The sequence below is a fragment of the Gymnogyps californianus genome, chromosome 11 (assembly GCF_018139145.2).
Source record: "Gymnogyps californianus isolate 813 chromosome 11, ASM1813914v2, whole genome shotgun sequence".
Taxonomy (NCBI): Eukaryota; Metazoa; Chordata; class Aves; order Accipitriformes; family Cathartidae; genus Gymnogyps; species Gymnogyps californianus.
Window position 1 is genome coordinate 299,621 of NC_059481.1, and position 24,045 is coordinate 323,665.

Sequence of the window (24,045 nt, forward strand, 5' to 3'; positions counted from 1 at the left end):
AGTCTTGTAAGTTCTTGCACCCGATGTCCATGATTTTATTTTGGAGAGAAGTGCATTGCATATGTTCATACCAGACATAAATGAGGAGACAGGTTGGATCGGTGATTATCTTTACAGAAAGATACTAAATCCTCTTTCATTACTTTTTTTGTATATATAAATTACATTTTGATAAACAAGCTTATACTACATTTATATTTGGGCAAAACAGTGAACTGCAAAGAGCAATAATGTTAATGCTAATATTACTGTTAACGAGGTGGTGATTTGGAACAGGCTTCATAAGTCAACAGTAATTATTTTTATTGAGATTTTAGTGTCAAATACATTCCTCCAGCAGTTTTAGACTTTACAGGGTCCTGATGCTGCACTAATCACTCCCAACTTTCTGCGTATAAATTGATCACAGTAAAATGGCTGCAGCTGCTAATACAACTATTGTTCTTGAACCCTTTTTAGTGGCAATTCATTTGATCTGAAAAGTGTCATTGTCTAAATTTTAGCTGATCATCTAGGAATTGTACTCTACAATTAATGGGGAGAGAATTCACCTTTTCAAGTGTATTAAATGGATCCAAAATTGGATATAAAAGATGCACCTTAAAGTCTGATATGCTTTTTAGATCCAAGTCCGTAAACTGGTGAGGGATTTTAATTGAAATCATTTCAATGATGTTCACAGTTGGTTTTTTTTCAAATAGGCAAAAAACATTTTCCAGCAAAATTGTTTTCACCCTGATGAACTCACAAGGATCATAATGACAATTCTCATTTTTAAAAATGAGAATAATAAGACAAAAAAAACTAGTGTTTTAAAAATCACCATCTAGACATATTTATTTTATTATAGTATGAATATCTCAACAAGTTAATAAAAGTAGTGGAATAAATAACGATCATATTTGTTTTCACCTGTATTTTGCCTTTACATAGCATGTGAAAACAACTCTAAATATTTTTTTTTCACAGAATTAAAAGGAAGCTGTTAAAATTGACCTAACAGGAATATCACATGCACTTCTTCAGGGTCATAGGATAATTCAGGTTGGAAGGGTCCTCAGGTGGTCTCTAATACAACCTCCTGCTTGAAGCAGAATCAGCTGTGAGGTCAGACCAGGTGGCTCAGAGCTTTATCCTGTCAGGTCTTGAAAATCTCCCAGGGGTTTTCCTGCAGAGCTGCTCCTCAACCCATCAGTCCCAGGCCCATATTGCTGCAAGGTCTTCCTCCTTCCTAGGGGTGGGACTTTGTATTTGCCTTTCTTGAATTTCATGAGTTTCCTCTTGGCCCCTTCTTCTGGCCTGTCAGGTCCCTCTGGATGGCATCCCTGCCCATGAGCATATCAACTAGTCCCCTGCAAGTGGAGTCATCTGCAGATTTGACAAGAGTGTACCTTGTTGGTGAAGACTAAGACAGAGAAGGCATTAAGTATCTCTGCTTTACCTGTGTCTGCTGTCACTTACTCACCTGTGTCATTCAGCAACAGGGCCTCATTTTCCTTGTTCAACCTTTGACTACTAATGTAGCAGTAGAAGGTCTTGTTGCCTTTGATGTCCTTTGCTGGTCTGAACTCTAGCTGAGCTTTAGCTTACCTAACACAATGCCTATATCCCTGGAAAGTGCTTCTAAATCCCTGCTTTGCAGTTTCTAAATCCCTGCTCTGTTTCCATCTCCTGTATGTTGCCTTTTTGCATTGGAGCTCCATTATGTGTTCCCTGTTTAGCCAAGCCCGTTTCGTGAATATACTGAAGTCTGCTGTCCCGAGTCTAGGGGCTGTACTATGCTGTTGCTTTTTATTACCTCCCAGGATTTTGAACTCCACTGTTTCATGGTTCCATAGAGCCAATGTTTCCTTTTGTTTTATAATGAAGTCATTGACACTTTGTAGTCTTTTACTTGGAAAAGTGACTTACAAAAAGGTGCTTTTGCTTTTTTAAACAATATCCTGGAGATCTGGGGGGGATGGTGGGGATGGTTCTCTTTTCTTACAGTTAGAAATTATACTACTTAGAAATGTTAACAAGTTAGATTGCAAGACATATGTCTAAAAAATTGCAGTGGATGACAGATAAATAGGAGGGAAAGAGAGAGAAGGTATGAGAGAAGTAGTGTGAGAGCCCAGATAAGAGAGAGAAGTGGCAGGGCAGGGATTGCAACAGAAAGACAGAAACAGAATATTGTTTTGATCTATGTCTTCTCATTCAATTTTTTCTTTCCTGAAAAAATTCTTTTAACACTTACTTTGATGTGATTATTCAGATTGCCTAAGATAACACAAGTTCATAACAATATTGCCCTAAGTGAAGGAGCAAGGGTGGAACTCAGGTGTCCACAGGAAAACCACTAGATCTGAGTCAGTGCTCCAGACACCCTTTGTTATCAGATGTCATCTCCTAGGATGTGATAGGTCTGTCCTTATCTAGACACCTGTATTAGGAGGAGATGAATCTCCCACTGGTAATGCCTAGTTCCCTCTATAGAGTAGGCATAAAGTGCTAGTTCTGAGTTAGATGCCTGGAAGCTGAATGTATATGTTAGGGTTGATGAATCCTATCCTTCTTGTTACATTAGCTAGACACAGTCAGTGTGCGTAGCAATAGCTGTGGCAGGCAGCAGTGCGTGCAGCACCTGGCAACATCAAGATTAGGAGCCTATTGTCTGTTTTTTAAGAACAAACAGTAAACTTCGGTTTGGGCAGCCTGACTTTGGGTAGCTAGTATCTGTGCCTAAATGAAGTCCTAGATACAAAGCTTGGTCTATAACAGTTGTGATTACCATCTTAAAAATATGTGGAAAAAAAACCCAAACCCACAAATAGGACTCTTAAATTAAGCAACAAAATAACAAGGCTAATATAAACATCAACAGTAATAGAAAAAGCTATTACTTTCATCTATCACCGTGGCAAAATCATAGAAAGGCTGGCTGTCGAGGACCATAAGGAGCTAGGTGTCCAGATCTTATTGCAGTTAAATGAGAGTAAATTATGAAGGACAGGATCCTTCTTTCTTAGCATCTGGTGTCTCACATCTAGTCAGTTCAGTTTTCTGTGATTAATGACAGAGTTGGGCACCTCTTGATAATGAGTGATCCCATCTGGAGACAGATGTGTCAAGCAGTTGGAAGAGCACACCAAGCAAGGGTCTGCTTCTTGGATGATTTAAGGAAAATCCTGGATTTAATCTCGGATATGGTCATGTTAGCTGGCATGTAAACCCAGTTCATGAACTTCTCAAATATTTCAATGATGTTTTGTAAAGGAATGTTTAAGAAGTCAGCCACCTGTGGTCAATATCTAGGAACTAGAATTTCTGTGTCATTATTTAATTTTTTCTTCTCAAGCTGAAATAAATTGTTTGAATTTCTCATTTTCCTAGGAAATGGTCCATCAATAGAGTTTTAACATTATCTTATAACAATGTACCAATTCTTGTAATTTTTCCCATTTCAAAAAAATAGTACATTCCACATGCAAACTGTTTCAACAGGCAAAAATAGTGATAGAGGATGACCAGCTCTTAATTTCCAATAACTTCAGGATCACAATTCTGAGACACCTGAATCCAAAAGGCTAGATGCTTAGTTTATCTAGCTCCCATTAATGACTTCTTAGAAAATTTGACCAAAGATTTAGTACACAACTAGAATGAAGGTGAACACAGGAACTGGGGATGGGATTCATCAGAATGTACTATAAATGGCTTCTACTTGGATGCCTATTCCTGTACTAGTCATCTACATTTCCCTTGTTATTACCAGACCTGCACTTTTGATGCAGTGTGTCATCCTAAAGTACGTGTCAGTAGGTCAGATGAACTGCCTGTTTCTTTCCATTGACTGAAATGGGCACTGTCCTGGTTTCAGCTAGGACAGAGTTAATTTTCTTCCTAGTAGCTGGTATAGTGCTGTGTTTTGGATTTAGTAGGAAAATAATGTTGATAACACACTGATGTTTTTAGTTGTTGCTAAGTAGTGTTTATACTAAGTCAAGGATTTTTCAGCTTCTTGTGCCCAGCCAGCAAGAAGGCTGGAGGGGCACAAGAAGCTGAGAGGGGACACTGCCAGGACAGCTGACCCAAACTGGCCAAAGAGCTATTCCATACCATATGACATCATGCCCAGTATATAAACTGCGGGGAGTTGGCTGGGAGGGGCAGATCGCTGCTCAGGAACTAACTGGGCATTGGTCAACAAGTGGTGAGCAATTGCATTGTGCACCACTTGCTTTGTATAGTTTAATTCTTTTAGTATTACTATTGTCATATTATTATTATCATTATCATTGTTTTTCATTCCTTTCTGTCCTATTAAACTGTCTTTATCTCAACTCACGAGGTTTTTTTTCTGATTCTCTCCCCCATCCCAGGGGTGGGGGGGGAGTGAGCGAGCGGCTGCGTGGTGCTTAGTTGCCGGCTGGGGTTAAACCACGACAGGCACCTACAAGGCAAGCATCTAAAGCTTAGTCAGACAACTTCTATCTAGGGATAGGAATTTTTGTTTAACTTTTAACTGTCCCATATTCTGCTTTCTTTTTTCCTGGTCTGTGTTTAATCTCCAAGGCTCAGCTCTGCACTTCGCTGCATGGAGGAGAAGAATTCCACTCAGGTCCACATGTTCCTCTTGCTAGGATTCCCAGCCCTAGCAGACTTGCATGTATTGTTCTCCATAGTATTTTTGCTGATCTACATTTTAACTGTATTGGAGAATGTGGTTATCATTGCCCTGACCAAGACAAACTGTGAGCTCTACAAACCCATGTATTTTTTCCTTGGTCACCTCTCCTTCATTGAGGTCTGGTACATCTCAGTCACTATCCCTAAACTCTTGGCAAATTTCATTGCTGAAGACAGGATTATTTCCTATGTGGGATGCATGACCCAACTGTTTTTCTTCAGCTCCTTCATGTGCACTGAGTGTGTCCTTCTCTCTGCAATGGCATATGATCGCTATGTGGCCATCTGTCAACCATTGCGCTATCCGGTCGTGATGACATACCAAATGTGCATATACCTGGTAGTTGTCTCCTGGTTCAGCGGGTTCACTGTGTCTTTGATCAAGATTTCCTTCATCTCTCAGTTGAAGTTTTGTGGTCCCAATGTTATCAACCATTTTTTCTGTGATATTAGCCCTCTGCTGAACCTCGCCTGCACTGATATGTCACTGGCAGAGATGGTGGACTTTGTGTTGGCCTTATTCATACTTCTTGTTCCCCTCTTCATCACTATTGTCTCTTACCTATTAATTATCATGACAATCCTGCACATCCCCAATACCCAGAGTAAGAAGAAAGCCTTCTCCACATGTTCTTCCCACCTAACTGTGGTCGCCATTTTCTTCTCAGCCACCCTCTTCATGTATGCCCGGCCCAAGAAGATCGACCCTTTTGACTGGAATAAGCTTGTGTCAGCTGTGTATACTATTGTCACTCCCATCCTAAACCCCTTAATTTACTGTCTGAGGAACCAGGAAGTGAAAAGAGCACTGAAAAAAGCTCTCTGTGAAAAAATTGGTATCTCTAAGGTCTCCAGATCCATCCCTTCTCTCCAAATGCAAGGATAAGCTATGATAAACTGGAACTGATAAGCACACCATAAGGGTATCTGGCTAATGACTGTTCAAAATGGACACAGACAGTAATCAGAGGAACAATGACAGGGTGGAGAATGCTGACAACCTGATCCGTCTGAATCAGTCACCCCTAAGACCATCAAAGGTGAACGACTGAGCCATTGTCACTGGTACAGAAACCTACTGAAGTGATTCAACAGATTAAACTCTCCCAAGTGCTATGCAAACTAAAAGGGACTACTGGGTAAAAAGTAGTATAGAATTTACTGTAGGAAGTCTGGGGGTGGAGGGAAAATTTGGGATTAAACAAAAGAATTGGAGATGTTACAGGTTTTTTAGGGAAAAGGCCAAAGGAAGATAAAGAAAAATATCAAGCACGGGAAAATGAAGAGAAAAGGAGGTAAAAGGGACTAGTCACACATAAGCAGGCTGTTAGTCAATACACTTGTCTGGCCAGCCACTGCACCTGGTTACCACAATCTGTCCCACCTTTTTATTAAACTATTTTCCTTTCTATGTCCTGCCTCAAGATTTTCCCTTTCATGTGTGCATCTGCATATATGTGAGTAATTTGGTAATGAGCGTAAAGCTATTGAGTAGGACAGGAGGCCTGAAAGCCAGATTCTGGAGTGACAGAAGTTTAGGGGCCAAAAAATTGGAGGGACTGGTGTCAGGGAGCAAGATACTGGAGAGACCATAAGTCCGAAGTCCAGCTACTGGATAGACTGGGACTCTGGATGTCAGACATTGAAAAGACCGAGGTCCTGGGAAATCAAAACTGGGGAGACAAAAGGTCTGGTAGACAGAGAAACCCATGAAGGGGATTTTCTATTAGTAGAGATCCATATTCGTGCTGTCTGTGTTACATGGAGACCTGTAAAGGTAGTGTCCTTCTGTCCGTATTGATCCATTTGTGGTTCTGTGTGTGTGTGTGTGTGTGTACATGCACCTATTGGGAATTCATGCTCAGGCTCCCTGCTAGCAGGGCATGAAAACGAGGGCAAGGAGTAATCGTTCAACTTCCCCATCCAGGACTGCAGGAATTCCCTAGCTCTTTTAGTACATTGAATTCAGCTACTCTTAACGCACACTTGACCACAGCTCTCAGAATCTCTTAAAATTAATCAAATTTGAAATTGTCTATGTGAGATGCAGCAGCTAAATTAATATCCATCGATTCTAGTGCAACCATTTTCTCATTAGTTCTTGTCATTGACAAATGTTTGGGTATGTGGAATTTTTTTAAGGGTTTAGGTGGGGTTTTTTGGTAATTCCAGGTTCCTCTGTTCCAGATTATGTCTGTTTGGAAACTCCTCTTCTAGTCTCAACACCATAGCAGTAATCACAGGCTCAGTTTGGTCATAAAGACTCAGATTAATTGTTTACAAGATACAGTTGAAACTCGCTTTTTCCAAACAGGTTTTTATCACATATATACCCATGACATGGCATTGGCACAAAGAAAGTAGAAAGTTCCACCAGGTGGAAACTATTCCATGAAAACACTATTTGGTCCCAAACATCCCTTTTGTACAGTGGCCAGAGGGAGCATAGGCTGCCTTACACTGTGTCTTGATACCACTCTTCAATTCCATACCTACCACAGGGCATTGTTTTCTCATATGCTCAATAAGAATTTCCCTCATTTCTTTTTTACAGAACTCTCAAACACCCTTTTCGTTTCTTCCTGTTACCTCCAGGGTCACAGAACAGAGATACTGGGCAAAATATTAATAAAAAGTGAAAATCACCACACCTCGCTAAGCTGCCACAAAATCCTTTTTTGAACTGAAAAATTTAAACAAAAACATCCACATTTTTGGAGTTGTGCCAGATGGCTATGCACTAGATGAGACCCAAAAGAGATCTGACATAAACAATATGCCATGTGGCCATGGGCAGTTTATTCCACAAGTGCAAGCTGTCATTTATTAGGCAAAAGCCAGTCTACACGGAGTTGGTAGCAGAGATCTCTCTTTGGTTTGGTCCACAAAGAGAGCACACATATAGCCTTTGCCAGCACCAGCGCAGAGCTGAACACCAGACTGTGTCATGCAGGGAGACAAAAAGTTCCTTCACAACTTTCTAGCTAAAAAAAAAAGTGCATCTCTTCATGGACTGCAGGCCCCAGTGCAGAAGTTATCTTCATTCCTGTTCCTTCTGATTCACCCTGCATGCAATAAAGCTGGTGTTGAAACTGAAGTCTTATGTCTTCCTACATATCTTGTTACAAAACATTATGCCACAACATATCATTACTTCCAAGTGTATTACAAAAGCTTGTCAAGTCTTCGGTCTGTCTCAGGGCAGTTGTTCTTAGTGGCCAAGAGTGATGAAGGGAGCATGTGAGTGCTCAGGAAGGGTGCAGAAGTGCTGCCTGATTGTTCAGTGAGAAAGGATTGTGCTGACAGAAAGAACATCTATCATCTTGTTTGCAATGCCCCTTTTGGAAGCTGGGGTCACCATTTTTAGAAGTCTTAAGGAAAATATTTAACACAGTCAGGGGTAAGTAAGATGGGCAGGAGAGTGGAACTCAGCTCAAGGCGCTTGAGGTAGTTGTCTGAACATACGCACTTGATGCCATTAAAGACGCTCTTTTATACCCAAGCCTTTAGAACAAGTCTGTAGGTTTGTTCAAGGACCAACAAGACTTGCATGTCATTTTGAAGTGGCAACTTGAAGGCCATGCAGGATACCTCTGAGCATCTGAAGGGGCAGCAAGCTCCTACATTGAGGTATTTGCATCCTGATGGAATTTAGGTGCTTAGCTAACATGGGGACATCTAAGCCTGGATCTCTTCAGGGTCTGTTGCCAACATCCAGGAGTCTGTTCACATCTTATATCGATACCTTGCACGTTCCGCAGGATTGGGACATATGAAGCAGAACCAAATGGATTCCCTTGTCTTTCTAGAGCATCAGGTGGAGGGGACACAAGTTTCTTACAGGATGCCTACAGATGCCTTTTCTTAGGCAACCAAATCACATTCGTGCTCTGATAGCGAGTATTGTTTTGAATGCCTCACTGTCAGATGCTTAATGCTATTGCGTAGATCTGAATCGTCAAGCTGGAAAGGATGAAATCTTTCTGAAATCTGTGGATTGCAAATGCAGGGCCAACTGGGTCAAGGTATCATCTCCAGAAATCATACCTGTAGCCAGGAGTTTGCCCTCCATTCTCTGCATCTAGGCCATTATGCAGACAATTCAGAGTACCCCTTTATTCTGTCCTCAGTACTCCAAAAGGCAGACACAGCACATCTAGTGTCCGAGAATGTCATATGCTTTTCATCTAACTCAACATGGAGCTGCAGTCCAGGCTAAGACTGAAGGTGGTGAATGTCTGTGTAAAGAACCACAGCACCTAAAAATGAAGCACTTCTTATGAACCGCTGCACCCCACAGTAAAATTGGGATTTAGTGCCTAAATAGAAGTGATATCCAGTGCTATTAGAAATGTCCATACTTCACAGGCATGAAGTATGGCAAAGGACCTGCAACAGAGCTGTTCTCTTCCGGATCCACAGGCAAAGTCTGGGTAGGATACCTGAGGACATTTGACATGTCTGTAGTAGTCCATGTAAATGCAAATCAATTGTTTCGTCATTGACCATAATGTGAATCTGGGAAAGTAGCTGGACACATAAATATGTTTAAGTATATAAATCTAGGCAAGACAAGCCACACGGCTAAAGCTAGTAGAGGTGAAGCTCACATCCATTTTTAAGTTTACATTTAAATCTAGGTTCATTAGTAAGGTTCCCCTCATACTTAATGGAAAGAAACAGATCCCTCCAGAGGGTTGACTCAAGTCAAACGGTGACAATATCATTCTTAGGCTATGCCCACCCAAAATGTAACATATGCTGGCTCTCTTCAGCTAGACAGAAGGTCTGAATGACAGGAGAGTCATTCAGCTGCCTAAACATAGCTGTCAAGTAATCATTTAATACCTTAGATCATCCAGGACAACTGCACAGGGCTATCAGCTATGCCTCAAGTCCTGCAGGAGACACACGTGCTTCTGTGTTGGAAGCCGGAGACCAGATGGGCTACCATAAGGCATCTAAAAATGATGGAAGAAGCATCAAGTCCTTGAGTATCTCCCCCAATTTAGATCTATGCAATTAGCTTCTAAATGTGTTAAACCACATGAGATGATAACCAGTAGTTTTTCAGTCTCTTGCAATACAGTGTCCTTTTGACCTCTTTCCTTATAAACAGGAGAGGTGGAGTAACCACATTCTGAGTCTTCTCCTTGTTTTAGTCACTTTCTTCCAGGAAAGAGTTTTCTCCCTAACATTTTTTTCAGAGCAGATCGCACCTCCTGGTTCCTAAGAGTGTAGATCGAGGGGTTCAGAGCTGGGGTGACAGCACTGTACATGAGAGAAAGTAGCACATCCCTTTCAGGGGAGCTTCCTGAGGAGGGCGGTGTATAATTGAAGAGCACTGGTATGTAAACAGTGCCACAACGGTGAGGTGGGAGGCACAGGTGGAGAAGGGCTTCCATCTTCCTTCCTGGGACCGGACTTTCTGGAAGGCGAAGGAGATGATGTAGAGGTAGGAGAGGACTATGAAAATGAAGGGGCCTAGAACAATAGATGTGGTGACAACATTGAGGAGGGTCATGTTGAGGCTGGTACTACTGCAAGCCAAATTCAACAGTGGCTTGATGTCGCAGAAGAAGTGATGAATTGGTTGTGGCCACAGAAACTCAGTTGAGAGGTCATGAGTGAGTGCATCATGGCATGTGCAAAACCAGTGGACCAGCTGACCGCAGCCAGCAGCAGACAAGTCCGTGGGCTCATGACAAGGGCATAGCGCAAAGGGTTGCAAATGGCCACATAGCGGTCATAGGCCATGGTGGCCAGGAGCACAGCCTCGGCACTGCCCAGGAAGTGGAAGAAGTGGAGCTGGGCCAAGCACCCACCAAAAGAGATGGGCTGATGCCCAAAGAGAAAGCCAGCCAACATCTTGGGAACAGTGACTGTGGAGAAGAAAACGTCCAGGCAGGACAGGTTCCCCAGGAAGAAGTACATCGGCGTGTGGAGCCGGGGCTCATATATCACCATGGTCACAATGGCACCATTTCCCAGAAGACTGGTCAAGTAGAGCAACAGAAAGGAGACGAAGAAAAAGTGCTGCAGCCCCTGGCTATCGATGAGGCCCAAAAGGATGAACTCACTGACCTCTGTCTGGTTCAGCATTGCTAGAACAATAAGAAGCAAAGCCAAAATGTCAAGGTTCCACAGCTGTGAGGAGTAACAGTATTACAAAACTCATTTCTGTCTGTGCTGTTTTAATACAAACAAATGCAGAAAAGAGCAAAACATAACACATGTAATCAAACATGAAAGCCGCAGAGAAACTCAAGAAATTAACATGGACAAAATGAACTTTAAGGTAGTCGTCTACTTTCTGTCTACAACAGAGTAAAATATTACAGAGGGGGTAATATTAAAATAAAAACTTCCATCTATGTATAGCAGCAGAATCTGTGAGATGTAAAACTTTGCTGCTTCTTCACCTACAGCCATGTTCATATTTCAATTCTGCTCATCTGTAACTTCCTGCTACAACCTCTGATCTCATCAATAAAGCTTCTAACTCATAATGTGAATCACTCCTGATGCTCTCTTTCTACTACTGTGCCTACATGTCGTTAAGGCAATTTCAGCTTTCACATTTCTAATGGTTACCATCTCTTCCAGACAGTTCTTTCATCTTAAAAATTGCACAATTGCCATTTTTTTATCAGCAGCCACCAGAAGGTGCTCCAAGGTACCATACAATCATCAGCATTTCTTTTGTATGCTGCTGAGAATAAAGGAAGAGGACGCCTTAGCATGTGATCACAAGCTGGTTTTGTTATTGGACTGTATACCTTGCCTAAAGGATGTCTTTTTGTTGAGCAGCAGCAGATGAATGGGACAAAAGCCAGCATCTCATCTCCTGCAACACTGTGATGGAGCAAGACTGGATTTGTGGGAGCCGAGTTAGCTGGTGCAAGTTCCAGACAAATTGGCTCATCCCACTGAAAGCTGATCGTACTGCCCCACTGAGACAATATGATCAGTTCTGTCAGTATCGCTAGTCTTCTAAAATGCAAACGAGTAAGCACATGCTTTCACTTTTTTTCTGTTTCAGGTAAGTTTGTTTATCACTATGGGTAAGCCCCAACCATATACAATAAAGAACAAAGTCCTGAGATTATTTACTAGGGCAGGTAGGCACAGGTATTTCTAGCTTACAATATAGACTGCAAATTCTACAAGATGAGTGGTTTTCGCTGAACATTCAATGCAGTGATGATTAATATTGATGAATACAACTCATGAAAAAATAATTACTTCCAAAATATTTCTTGTAAAGAGGTTAAAACACATACAGATGCATTTCATAGTCTTTCTTGTCCGTTCCGTTGCACTACATACTTGTATTGAAAATCGGTGGTTTTTGAAGGTCATTATGATATACCTCCACCCCAGTCACTCTTTTTCTCATACTACTCTAGCTTATTATTTCAGCATGAAAACAGTAAACAAACAGAAAACTTCTAAACTGATTTCATAATAAAATAGCATGAGCATGTTGCCTAAAGGTAATTTACACGCATATGCGTCCACTCTGAAAACCTGGTCATATTTCTCCGAAAATACTTTTAGTCTGATCTTTGAACCAGCTCTATTGGAAACATTAGTTTTGATAATATTATAGACTTATCCAAATTTTAGTCAGTCACCTGCATTTGAAGAGGTAGAGAGGCAATTCTAATTTTAAGACTCTTGCTTAAATACAAATAAAGAGAAGACTTTGCTTGCTGAAGCTTGCCTATTTTTCCAACTGTATAAATGACACAATAAAAAGAAGATAATTCTGCACAAACCTCACCTCACTATCAATCAGCATTTTTCTCATTGTAGTACGGCTCTCTGGTAGTGAGCCAGAAAGCAAAGCTGAGGACAAAACAACTTATTTTGTGGAGTTAAGAGACTGAGAATTTCTGGTTTCCTTTTTTCTTCCATATCTACTTGGCATTCTTCTAGCTGAGAGATGAATACTGCAGGTGTGATGGAAAGGACTACCACAAGTTCCCAGGGGCTTGTAGTTATTCAGGTAGGATGCAAGGAGGAAGCTTTGCAAACTGCACCAGTAATCTCTGATGACCTAGTTAGAGAGGGGCAAAAGTCTTTTTATCATGTCCAGCATGTGCAAAATATCAACAACATCATGCGGGAAGTAAATTTCCGATTGCTGTGATCAGTCTCCTGAGATGAGATTTGTGAATCAGTGGTGAGTTGCAGAGCAACAAACAAAGTGCTCCCTAAACGTAATGCATAGATGAGCCACCTGCAAAACGGAAGACAAAAAATGAAGCAGCCCACAGAGAATAGCTAATAACACCCCCCCCCCCCCAACCAACCAACGAAACCAACCCCCCCACCCAAAAGAAAAAAAAATAATCCAACCCAAATATCTCCATCTCGGTGCACAGAGTTTGTGGCTGAAATTTCTACTGGCAATAGAGGCATGCGTTGTGCAACCTCAGCTGAACTGGAGCAGTGTTTAGGCAACGTTTCCTAAATCTCTTTCAAATACTAGAATTTGTGAAACCTAGTATGTGTTCCATCCATTCTGATGTGTTAGGATTTCTGGTGTTTTATTTTTGTTGGCATTTCACAGATAAGGAGGAGTTTCTGGCCTCTTTGTAGCCAAAAATATCCCAGATTTGCATCTTAAGCTTCATTTTCAATCCTGTGGAAAGATTTCCACAACTGTTTACAGAAGTAACATGTTCAATTCTAGTCCAAGTAGTTTGGATGTCGGTGTGTAAATCCCGCAGGAACTTTTGAATCACACAGATGCCTCCTTCTAGGAAGGCGGCTTTAACATTTCCTCTATAAAGCTCCTGGCAGCTCAGCTCCAGCCTGATCGTGGGTTTGAATACCCAGTATGTTCAGCATAGTTTTGTAGGCACACAGAATAATGTAGGTCGGAAGAAACCTCTGCAGTCTCTGGTCCTTCCCCCGCTCAAAGCGGGCCAACTGGATAGGGTCTTGTCCACTAAAGTTTTCAACAATTTCAAGGATATTTAGGCAGACTCTCTGGGCAGCCTGTTCCAAGTCTGAATACCCTAAAGGTGAAAAAGTATTCCCTAGTATCTAATCCAAATTTCCCAGGTTCCGACTTGCGCCCGTCACCTCACATCTTATCACCGTGCCATTTGAGCCTGGCAATCCTGACCATTGACGTTATTATCCACTTGCCCAGTGCATATCTTCCAAATTTGGATCTAAGGAGTCTGTAGGAGACTGTACTGAAGGCCATGCTCAAATTAAGGTGTACAACATCCACTGCCCTCCCATGTCTATCCAGACAGTTATCTCATCACAGAAGTCAGTCAGATTGATCAGGCCTGATTTGCCCTTGTTGTATTCATGCTGGCTGTTCCCAAGCACCTTCCTGTCCTTCAGGGACCTCAAAATGGCTACCAGAAGGATTTATTCCATCACCTTCCCAGGTGCTGAGGTGAGACTGTAGTTCCTCAGCTGCTCCTTCTTGCCTTTCTTGAAGCAGGTTGTGACGTTTGCCTTTTTCCAGGCATCAGGACCTCCTGTGGTCACCATGACCTTTCAAAGACAAAAGAGAGTGAACTTGCAGGGGCATCAACCAGTTCCTTCAACACCCTTGGGTGCTTCCCATCCAGTCTCATGAACTTGCATATGTAGAGTTGACCTAAGTGCTCTAACCGTGTCTCCTTATCCTGCTCATGCTGCTTCACTCCCACACACTCTGCTAATGCGCTTAAGGAACTGGGGACCCTGAAGGCAGACCTTATCAGTGAAAGGTCAGGCAAAAAAGGCATTGCATACCCCCGCCTTTTCAATGTCCTGGGTGACGAGGTCTGCTGCCTATTGACCAGTGGACTTCTTACATTTTCCTTAGCCTTCCTTTTTCTGTCAATGTACTTCTAGAAACTCTTCTTCTTGCCCTTCCAATACCTTGCTAGTTCCAACTCCAGCTGAGCGTTGGCTTTCCTGACTCCATCCCTGCATGGTCTAGATTCCTTCTGGTTTGCCTGTCCCTGTTTCCACCTTCTGTGTGCTTCCTTTCTTGTCTGAGCCAGGGGAGTCGCGAGTCACCCCAAGGGCTCCTGGTATCCTTTCTGAAGCAAAACAGCCGCCCACACAAAATGTGGGAGCAACACAGAGATTTGGCTGCCCTACATACCACTCTACTAGTAACACAGTTGTGGTTATTCTCCTTCTATGACCCCACTCGGTCCAGCAGCTGACACCACAGGCTGCAGGGCATCCACACCCCCAGTCTGACTCCAGTAGCTGGTACCGGTTTTCACTCACAGACACACAGGCCCCACCAGTAGCTGAGAAGAGATTTAATAAGAAGATACAAGATGATGGCACAGACTGCGGAGATGAGGCGCAGGGCTCAGCTGGACAAGTGCGCTGACTAGCCCTGTTTTACATGTGACCAGCCCGTTTTATACCCTGTTCTGTCTACCCTCGCTTTGTCCCTCCCTGTTTCCCCTTCATTGGGTCATTGACTGACCAGGTTTGGTTCTCCTCACTGTCTCCCTTATCATTTGTCGGTCAGATTTGTGTCCCTGTAAGTTCTTGTTCATCACTTCCTCCCTTTCTTATCATCCCTTGTTGCATTGAAAAAAGTCCTTGAGCAGGTACCCCTAAAGGAACAGGCACTGCCCTTCCACATATCCTTACAATGGCATTTAATTTTTTCACTATATAGGCTATGTCTACACTGCCTTTGCTAGCTTTGTTTAATGGCTCATGACTACTCACTATGTTTGGGGGAGAAATTCGCACTGTCGAAATGAGAACCAATGTCGAAATGAGGGGGTGTGGGATGTGGTGACTTCAGGCTCCAGGCCAGCACAACACCACAAACAGGAGCTTCGGGAGCACATGTTTGGTGAGAAACAAAGACAAAACTAAAACACCTTCCCCCCACCCCTCCTTATTCTTCCCAGGCTCAGCTTCACTCCTTCATTCCCAAATCTTCTACCTCCTCCCAGCCCCAAGCTGCGCAGGGGGTATGAGGAACTGGGGGTTGTGCTCAGTTCATGACCATTTGCCTCTGCTGCTCTTTCCTCCTCACGCTTTTCCCCTGCTCCAGTGTGGGTCCTCTCCGGGGGCTGCAGTCCTTCAGGATAAACCTGCTCTAGCGTGGGCTTTCCATGAGCTGCTGTTCCCCACTACCAAAACCTCACCACGTACGCCCAATGCACAAGGAATTGTATAACCGTCCTTTTGTCTTTGTAGTAGAGTGCCTTTGTTACTTCTGGTCTAAGAGACAGCGATGTAAATTAGGTATTAACCACACAAACTGGAAGAGAAAATGCTGCTCAGATATAAGCAAGACCAGAATCGAGGCTGAAGTTAGGTCGAAATAAGCAGAGAGAAAATTAAAGCACAAGTCACTTTTCGCTTTAATGAACACTCCATCTGGCAAGGCAGAAAAAGAATCAGACAGAAAGTATCATCAGGTTCATTGAGTTAAGAAACAATCCCCTCCCATAGCTTGCTTTCAGCCTACATGAGGGGGGAATTAATTAAAACAAAGCTACTGCAGCTAGCTGGCAAGGTTTCAGTTCACCCTTTCTGTTTTGAACTGAGCAAGTCACTAGCTAGTTTGGGAAAGAGATCTTTGTTCTGAGAGGAAAAAAAATCAGATCAAGTCTAGACTTGAGCCCAGTCTCTCCCATCAGTAGGAAGGACACTTCCAGGAGACATAGCTCCTCCCCTCCAATCATAAGGTACTAACTTGTTTCTTAACTCGTTATTGAGGAGGGTTTTTTTCTTTTTGGGGGGAGGGGGGGGGGGGGGGGGAAGTTCCAGGCTATCACTTTTGCTTTGATGGAGAGGAAAACAAACTTCTTTCTTCCCAAGCCAGAGACTTCATATACTTACGGACATAGAGGTAGAATGACGGGGGAGGACAACAATTTTATAATCCGCTTTTGCAATATTCCTACACTGAGTCAGGTTTACTTATTTGTTTGCAAGGCCAGAGGTACAACCACTATAATTTATTCTAATATGCCGAGTAATAAAAGGCCAGATATTTTATGGACTTAACAGGAAAGGATTGCTAAAATAGCAGAGGTCTTCTTGAAAGGCATTTCACTTCATTCATAAATTCCATTTAATTTTTTTTACTAGGGCAACACTTATGTTCTGTGCAGCTACAAGGACTCCATCACCTGGATGGAGAAAAAACAGCCATCGGCTTCCTAAGTAAGCACTTGTCAACGCATCTCCTCAGGCTTTGCTTGACTTCCTGATTCCTCAAGCTGTAGATGATGGGGTTGAGCATGGGGGTGACAACTGTGTAAGACAGGGAAACCATTTTCTTCACGTTGGATGAGAGGCTGGACTTGGGTCGCAGGTGAATGATGCCAGTTGTGCTGTAGAAAAGAGTCACTACCACCAGGTGAGCTGCACAGGTGGAAAAGGCTCGCCTCTGGCCCACAGCCGAGGGTATCTGAAGAACAGCATGGATAATGCGAAGGTAAGAGACGGCTATCAGAGAAAAGGGAACCATCACTATTATGACAGTAGCGATAAAAATCAGTAGTTCAAACAAGGCTGTGTCTGCACACACCAGCTTCAACACAGGAGAAACATCACAAAAGAAATAATCGACTGTGTTTCTCCCACAGAAGGGCAGGGTAAATAACCATGAGGTGAAGCCCAGAGCCACAGGGACACCAGACAGCCAAGACCCAATTGCCATCTTGAAGCAGCGATCCCTGTTCATCATGGTGGCATAATGCAAGGGATGGCATATTGCCGCTTGCCGGTCGTAAGCCATTGCACCTAAGAGGAAACACTCACAGGTGACAAAAAGAAGAACGCAGTTGAGCTGCAAGGCGCAAGCTGTGAAGGAAATCATTTTTCTCTCCGCCACCAGAATCGCCAGCATCTTGGGGACAATGCTCAGGCTGTAGCAGATCTCTGTCAAGGCAAGATTCTTCAGCAAGTAGTACATGGGTGTGTGTAGGACAGGGTCAATGGTTGTGATCACAACAATTAGAGAGTTCCCTATCAAGATGGCCAGGCACATGATGGAAATCAGTGAGAAAAATAGGAGCTGCATCTTGCCGTGGAAGGCAAACCCCAAAAGTAAGAAGTGAGTAGTGACGGTTTGGTTTCCTGGCTTCATTTCCTCAACAGGTCCCATCCTAAAAGACAAAAAAACCCACACTACAAAAGGATTAGTAGCTTGGGGCAGACTTGTGGTCTCACAAATAGCTACACTTGCAAGTAAAATGGGGTTTAGAACATGAGGTGAAACTTGGATTGGATATGACGGTGACCCCAGTGTAAAAAAGCTCAGCTGGGGATCATCTTTAACAGTCACAGGCTGGGATTCATCTTCTCTAAATTAGGTGAACAGAAGACAGACATACAAATTTCAAATAACCTTTCTGTGTTTATTTTATACAGAAAGAAATGGATAACTCCAAAGGGCAGGTCACCTTAGCGTAACGGTGGCGTCTGTGATGAGACAAGAGAATTTCACTTTGGATGGGCTGGAGGTCTCTCAGTTAACCTGAGCATCTAAATGTCTATAGACATCTGAATGTGAGCCAGTCATCTTACAATCTCTTTATAGTTAAGGACGAGAAATTTAGCACAAGACAGAAGCACAGTTTTTTTCCTTCTAAAACGGACGTCCAAGGATGCCAGGATTGGTGGTATCATTAATAATGAAGTGAGTATACAATGACCAAATTTTTGGATAGCTGGAATGAAGCTAAACTCATTTAATTACTGGTGCTCTAAGCTAGGTGATACGGAGATCCTGTGGCTTTCCACCTACTAGTTTGACTCAAGCAGAAGCGATCTGCCTACATTGTTTTCATTGCTGACCCTGCAAAAGTACAATCCAAACCTAAACAAGTTGAAATTGATAAAAGTGTTCATGCACTTACCTTTGTTTCATCAAATCACATAAAATCCATATTCTGAGTTTTCATTTAAGATAAGCTCTGGGGAGCAAAAAGATGCTCAGCATACAAACAGCTGCCCACATAAAAGCGGTTGCCAGCATCTACACCTTGCTGCCTTTTTGGGGGAATTTATCATCTCATCGGATCTGCTAACAGAATTATTTGTCTGGGAAACTTCCCGGACTGTTTCAGCCAAAATAGACGTGGCTGATTTTTGAAAGACACATGAAGAGAATACAGAATCATATTTTTTTTCTGTATTTACACCATTGGGACTGAGATGATGTGGCCCACAAGATCTGGAGTTTAGTTTTACTCTAAGAGAGCTAAGGCTTAACATTTTCTCTTCAGGATTCACGTGCATGAGATGAGAATATATGTATGTGTGTAACAAAAATTCCAAGCTAATAATGAGAAATACATTGCTTAGACTCCCCTGAAGATATCTGTGTGTCCAGTGGGATTTTGGCTTCCATCCGCAGATGAAGGAAGACTCTTGCTACCTACACAGCAGTCAAACTCTATCACCAATAACGATACGGTAGCTCAAGATTTTGGAGTCTTTGGGTTTTCAGGATTTCTGAAAATGCCTTCTTCTTTTCCTTAGCAATGATGAAAGGGAAAATGAGGAGATGAGAAAGTATAGACACTGTGATTCATTTGTTCAACATATTTATCAGCAAAACAGGCAGCTAGAGTTGCCAAAGTTTTCTACAGACAATAGAAATAAGCAAGCATACTGTCAGTATAATTAATGTTTCTCCACCATAGACATCTAAAATAATACCAATTGCTGATGCCACGGAGGTTCCTCTTTCTCTCGGATGAGCAAGTGAGTCATTCAGATGTAAAAATCTGCATTGCCAGTGCCTAAAGGTAGATGGGATAGATTCCTCTTGTCTATCGTAATAGCAGCTCCAGGTGCCAATTAGAAAAATAAACCATGGAAACACACTTATGTTTTGGTTTTGCCTTGGGAACCAACTAAGAATGAGGAACAGAAACTGAAATATTACCTGAAGTGACTAAAACGGGTAGAGTTTTCTCCCTCTCTTCAGTAGGGGCAATAATTCCAAAGGCAGAGAGGAAGAGAAATTATGAATAGAGAGAAAAAAAGAAAAAAAAATCCCTTTGTTTTCCCCTGTAAGAGGCAGCATCTCCTCTCTGATTCCAAAGGCTCTGACAGCTAATGGGTGGAGGTATTTGAATTTTCATGTGCTCCCAGTAGGATCAGGTCTCCAGACAGCAACTTTTTGGTACGATGAAATCATACGTTAAATGATCTTTTTTAATCCATGGTCCATATAAATATGCAGTATGTTTTAGGACATACTAGCAGTCTAAGTGTAGTATAAGCAAAGTTTCCTTCCACATGTTCAGAGTTGTACGAGTAAGTGATGTAATTGTTAACAGTCATAATAGGATAGGCTCTTATTCTTTTTCTTACCTAGTTTACTAATATGAGGGAAAAAAATGGAATTTGACACATGTTGGTTTCCCAGCAGCTGAAGAGACTTTCAAGAGACCGTAAAAAATACTTGAGTAGCAATGGTGGTAGGAATACAGAGCATTGCAATATGATACCCGTGTATTACATAGCCCTAAATACGGCAAGCAATAGTACAATAACAGCTCATCTTACAGACTTTTTTTTTTTTTTACTGCTTTTGTCCACTGTATTCTGGAAACGGTAGATTTCTTTTGGTAGATGTTTGCTGGTCGTCTGAAGCACTCTCCATGATGGTGTGGTAACTCAGCGTAAGACAGAGGTGAAAAATCAGGTGCGGTGAATTCAAGGCTGAAGTATTTAACACTTACTCAACTCCAGCAACGTCTCAGTTTGTATCCTGAAAAATCTAGAAAGACAAGTCAAACAAGTGGAACAAGAAGAAAGCTGTTGTACCAGTGCATCACAGTTGGCAAGCGTCACAGAGGAGCCATTAATATTCTCCTGTTGCAAAAGGTTTGACTTGAGCCCCGACTCCCTGACTGTACACCATGCAGATCTTATCCTGCTTCTGGTCTGCCATGAGTTACGTGGCTTTCTCCTTCGTGTGAATTCTCTCATTCTCTCATTCGTGTGAATGCAAATGTCTTTAGCCACGTGTGGTGGCCCGGCTTTGGCCGGCTGCCAGGCTCCCAGCCAGCCGCTCTCTCACTCCCCCTCCTCAACAGGACAGGACAGGAGGAGAAAAGAAGATGAAAAAGCTTGTGGGTCAGGGAGATCACTTACCAGTTACCGTCATGGGCAAAACAGACTGACTTGGGGAAAGTGAATTTAATTTATTGCCAATTAAAATGGATTGGATGGTAAGAAACAAAGACAAAACTTAAACACCTTCCTCCCACCTTACCCTTTTTCCCTCGCTCAACTTCATTCCTTCATTCCCAAATCTTCTACGTCCTCCCCCTTGGAGCAGTGCAGGAGGATGAAGAATGGGAGATTACAGTCAGTTCATAACAGTTTGCCTCTGCTGCTCCTTCATCCTCACACTTTTCCTCTGTTGCAGCGTGGGTCCTCTCTGGTGGCTGTAGTCTTTCAGGATAAACCTACTCTAGCGTGGAGCTTCAATAAGCTGCTGTTCCCCAGTACTAAAACCTTGCCACGTACACCCAATACACCAGGAATTCTATAATTGTCCTTTTATATTTGTAGTAGAGTGCTTTTTTCTTTTTAATCTTCTTTTTAATCTTTTTAATTCTGACCTTTGGCATTTAAAGGGTAAAAATATCCTGCCACATTGAGTTACTTTGGCAGATGTCCTGCAGCATGTGCATAAAGAAACTACAGGTAATACACATCTTTGTCTCTCTGTATCATGGAGCTGTCTACCAACCTGACCTACCTTCCTAAGATATAAATGTTGTAGTGACCTCTCTCTTAAGTCAGAGGCATAACCCATAGTAAAGCCTGGATGTATATTCTCTCCACTGATTATAAAGGCAGACTCAGATTTAGATTCCTACCTTTAGGATGATGTATTTAGGACTAACAGAACCCCATAGCTGAGTTCCCTTCACCAATAGGCACCAATTTCTTTCTTACCTGAGTGGAGTGGCACAATTCAGCCTAATATGAATGTCTAAGATGCTTTAGATTAAATTCCCCATGAAGGCACATCTTTCTTTTGACTGCAGATGAAGCCTTCTTACACAACCAGCTAAAGCGAATAGCTTAACCTCAGACTTTACCTGTGCTGCAATATAGAGCTGAAACTCTTTCATTACTTAGTGAATTACAGTAGTGAAAGAGCGTTGCTATAGAAAAAAGAGAATCACCCCAGCAGCAACAGCTTCAGACTCTATACCCCCAGGCCAGGAACTAAGACAGCATGAACAGTTTGTCAGGGGGAGGGACTTCACCTCTTTAAACAGCATCAGCAGAGCAAGTGTTGCAAGGAGTCCACCCCATTGCTTTTCTCTCAGGCAATTTTCTTGTTTGAAACTTCAGTAACTCACTGGCCCTTCACAGCTAACCTAAGAAGCTGATGCTGTTTGTAGCCTGTAGGAAGGGACAACAGCCTTGTACTACAAGTGACCAGCAACTGACGAGTGAGTTTTAATTTTTGGCATTGTTACCCTTTAACTATTGTTATCTGTTTCTTACTGAGCTAGTATAATCATTCCACCTTTGGAGGTATTCATGTGTTCAGATTAAAATGATTAACAAGTAGCCATTTATATTTTAATTAATTGTTGACTGTTTGTAGTCATTACAGAGAGAAACAGGAATTCCAAAGGAATGATTTATCTCATCCATGACATAAATGCCAAGAAAATATCTATTTCTCTCCACTAGTTACAGATTAATTGTTACTAGGTAAGAGGCAGATTTCTGTATTCTAGATTTTCAAAGTCAGACATGATGTGGCCATTTTAATATTAAGTTAGACAGTTTGCATTATTTACCTCCGTCTGAATGCCTCCTTCTTGGAGGAGGGGCTGAGAGTTTGGTTTTTTTTTTTTTATGAGTAGCAAAATCAACAAGAAAGTATGGAGTTGTAAAGAGGGAGATAAATATATTAGCATAAATAAATTAGCAAAACGTGAGCAAATGAGGCAACTATTGGCTTGTCTCCTTTTCCCTAAATGATGTTAGAAAACCTAAATATTTTATCCTAGCTTTTTTCCCAGATAAATATTTAGGTCATTCATTGATACTAAACTAGGAGGAGCTGTGGACTCCTTTGAGGTTAGAGAGGCCTTACAGAGAGATCAGGATAGACTAGAGAGCTGGGCAATCACCAACCATGTGAAATTTAACAAGAGCAAGTTCAGAATTCTCCACCTGGGACAAGGTAATCCTGGTTATACATACAAACTGGGGGATGAGAGGATGGAGAACAGCCTCATGGAAAGAGATCTGGGGTTTGGGTTGATGGCAAGTTGAGTATAAGTCAACAGTGTGCCCTGGCAGCCCAAAGGGCCAACTATGGCCTTTTGGCCAACTGTGGCCAAGCAAAGCATAGCTAGCCGGTCAAGGGAGGTGATTGTCCCACTCTACACTGCACTGGTGCAGCCCCACCTCAAGTACTGTGTGCAGTTTTGGGCACCTCAATATAAGAAGGACATCAAACTATTAGAGTGTGTCCAGAGGAGGGCGACCAAGATGGTGAAAGGCCTCGAAGGCAAGACTCACGAGGAGTGGCTGAGGTCACTTGGTTTGTTCAGCCTGGAGAAGAGAAGGCTGAGGGGTGACCTCATCACAGCCTACAACTTCCTCAAGGGGGGCAGTGGAGGGGGAGGTGCTGATCTCCTCTCTCTAGTGACCAGCGATAGGACATGAGGAAATGGAATGAAGCTGCGTCAGGGGAAGTTCAGATTGGACATTAGGAAAAGGTTCTTCACTGAGAGGGTGGTCCGTCACTGGAACAGGCTCCCCAGGGAAGTGGTCACGGCACCAAGCCTGTCAGAGTTCAAGGAGTGTCTGGATGACACTCTTAGTCATATGGTTTAGTTTTAGGTAGTCCTGCGAGGAGCAGGGAGTTGGACTTGATGATCCTAATGGCTCCTTTCCAACTTGACATATTCTGTGATTCTATGATTAATTTTCAAAATGAACCTACCTCTGCTTCTTCAAAGGCTTTTGTTTATTATTTTGAAAATTACTTTCCTTAAAGGGAAAAAATACACAGAAAATATTCTAATAATGCTAAAAATATAAAAATAAAATTAAAACATTAATGCTGAGTTCAAAAAATGTTTTGATTTTACCAAATATCCTTTCTCCACTATTTTGTTATTATTGTACTGGTTGTTTAAATCTGTTCTAGCTGGATCAGAACTTCCCACTACTCCTTGCTGTGGCTTTTTTATTCACCAGGCAGAAAAAAACCCTAGTCATCTGCACATAGACAGTTAAAAGTATAGTTCTCTGGAAACCTCACAATATCTATTTAGGGGCAATCACAAATGGCTCTGTAAAAATAATAAATAAAAAGACGTAAATCATGAACAAGTACATTGGTGTCAGCAAGGGTAGCCT

General features: G+C 42.3%; 3 protein-coding genes across 3 annotated transcripts; 1 reads left to right on the plus strand and 2 right to left on the minus strand.

Moving 5' to 3' along the window:
• Positions 1-4,579: 4,579 nt before the first annotated feature.
• LOC127020701 (olfactory receptor 6B1-like) lies at positions 4,580-5,557 on the plus strand. Its single transcript, XM_050903477.1, has one exon. The coding sequence runs from the start codon at positions 4,580-4,582 to the stop codon at positions 5,555-5,557; it is 978 nt and encodes a 325-aa protein (XP_050759434.1).
• A 4,276-nt stretch (positions 5,558-9,833) lies between these two features.
• Positions 9,834-10,773, minus strand: LOC127020702 (olfactory receptor 12D1-like). The gene is given in 3 exon segments (XM_050903478.1): positions 9,834-10,021; positions 10,024-10,269; positions 10,272-10,773. Coding segments are annotated over 3 exon segments (936 nt in total).
• Positions 10,774-16,804: 6,031 nt separating this feature from the next.
• LOC127020703 (olfactory receptor 10A7-like) lies at positions 16,805-17,788 on the minus strand. The gene has a single exon (XM_050903479.1). The coding sequence runs from the start codon at positions 17,786-17,788 to the stop codon at positions 16,805-16,807; it is 984 nt and encodes a 327-aa protein (XP_050759436.1).
• Between the last annotated feature and the right edge of the window lie 6,257 nt (positions 17,789-24,045).